Below are 764 nucleotides of genomic sequence, written 5' to 3'. Positions count from 1 at the left end.
TTCCCCACCAGCAGCATCTTCATGTCTGCCACAGGAACTGCAGCAAGTGGAAGAGCTGTGAGCTCCCTTTCCCTCCTCCTGTCCCTCTCCTTCAGGTCCCCAGTGAGCAGAGTCCAGTACAGCCCAAGTGTGGGGACTCACAGCCATCCACAGCTTGGGGTGGGGGGCTCAAGCCACTCTGCAGCTCCCTTTGGGAAGCCAGTCTGCCCCAGCCTAACTCCCACAGCTCCCAGTCCCACAATACCAGCAGACACTGGGGCAGCCACACAGCAGCCAAGCAGAGGGGCAATTCCACCTTAAGGCAGTCTTAACCTGGGGGTTATCAGAGGGCTCCCCTCCCTCCTTCCCACTCTCTCTCCATCACCTACTTTTCTCTGGTAGGCTCTCGATGGGGGGAGACTGCACCCCCTCCTCCACATCCCCATAGTGCAGCACCTTGTGGTTGGGGGACAGGCGGCAGTACCACAGCTTGTCTGCAGCAGAAGAGCCACAGGAAATGCTCAGCCTCCCCTTGCAGAGATGCCCTTCCCAAGGGGGATGGAGCTGCCCCCTTATCAGCACTCCCCATTTCTCCCAGCCCACGGGTTAGCCCACACCAGCTGTCCAGGGAGTCAAGCATTCTACTCCCACAGATTAACTGGGACTTCCCCAGTGGCAGGGGACATGGGAATAAGCCTCTGCCTCCCTCCCAAGCCCCCCACCCTGCAGCAGGGGTCTGGCACCCACCCTGCCTGCGGCGGGGGCGGCGATTGCGCGCGAGCGAG

At 61.3% G+C, this 764-nt stretch overlaps 1 protein-coding gene across 1 annotated transcript in view; it reads right to left on the bottom strand.

The window, feature by feature from the left end:
• ELMO3 (engulfment and cell motility 3) overlaps positions 1-764 on the bottom strand; it is a 7,301-nt gene that overhangs the window by 2,206 nt on the left and 4,331 nt on the right. The window contains exons 12-14 of the mRNA XM_017740925.1: positions 727-764; positions 369-473; positions 1-37 (exon numbers count right to left, since the gene is read on the bottom strand). The exon at positions 727-764 is cut by the window's right edge and continues 60 nt beyond it. Coding sequence (XP_017596414.1) covers positions 1-37; positions 369-473; positions 727-764 — 180 coding nt within the window. The remainder of the gene's footprint in view (positions 38-368; positions 474-726) is intronic.

This window comes from Corvus brachyrhynchos, unplaced genomic scaffold (assembly GCF_000691975.1).
Source record: "Corvus brachyrhynchos isolate BGI_N302 unplaced genomic scaffold, ASM69197v1 scaffold26, whole genome shotgun sequence".
NCBI lineage: Eukaryota > Metazoa > Chordata > Aves > Passeriformes > Corvidae > Corvus > Corvus brachyrhynchos.
The sequence above is the reverse complement of the archived record's forward strand: the minus strand, read 5'-3'. Positions and strand labels throughout refer to the sequence as shown.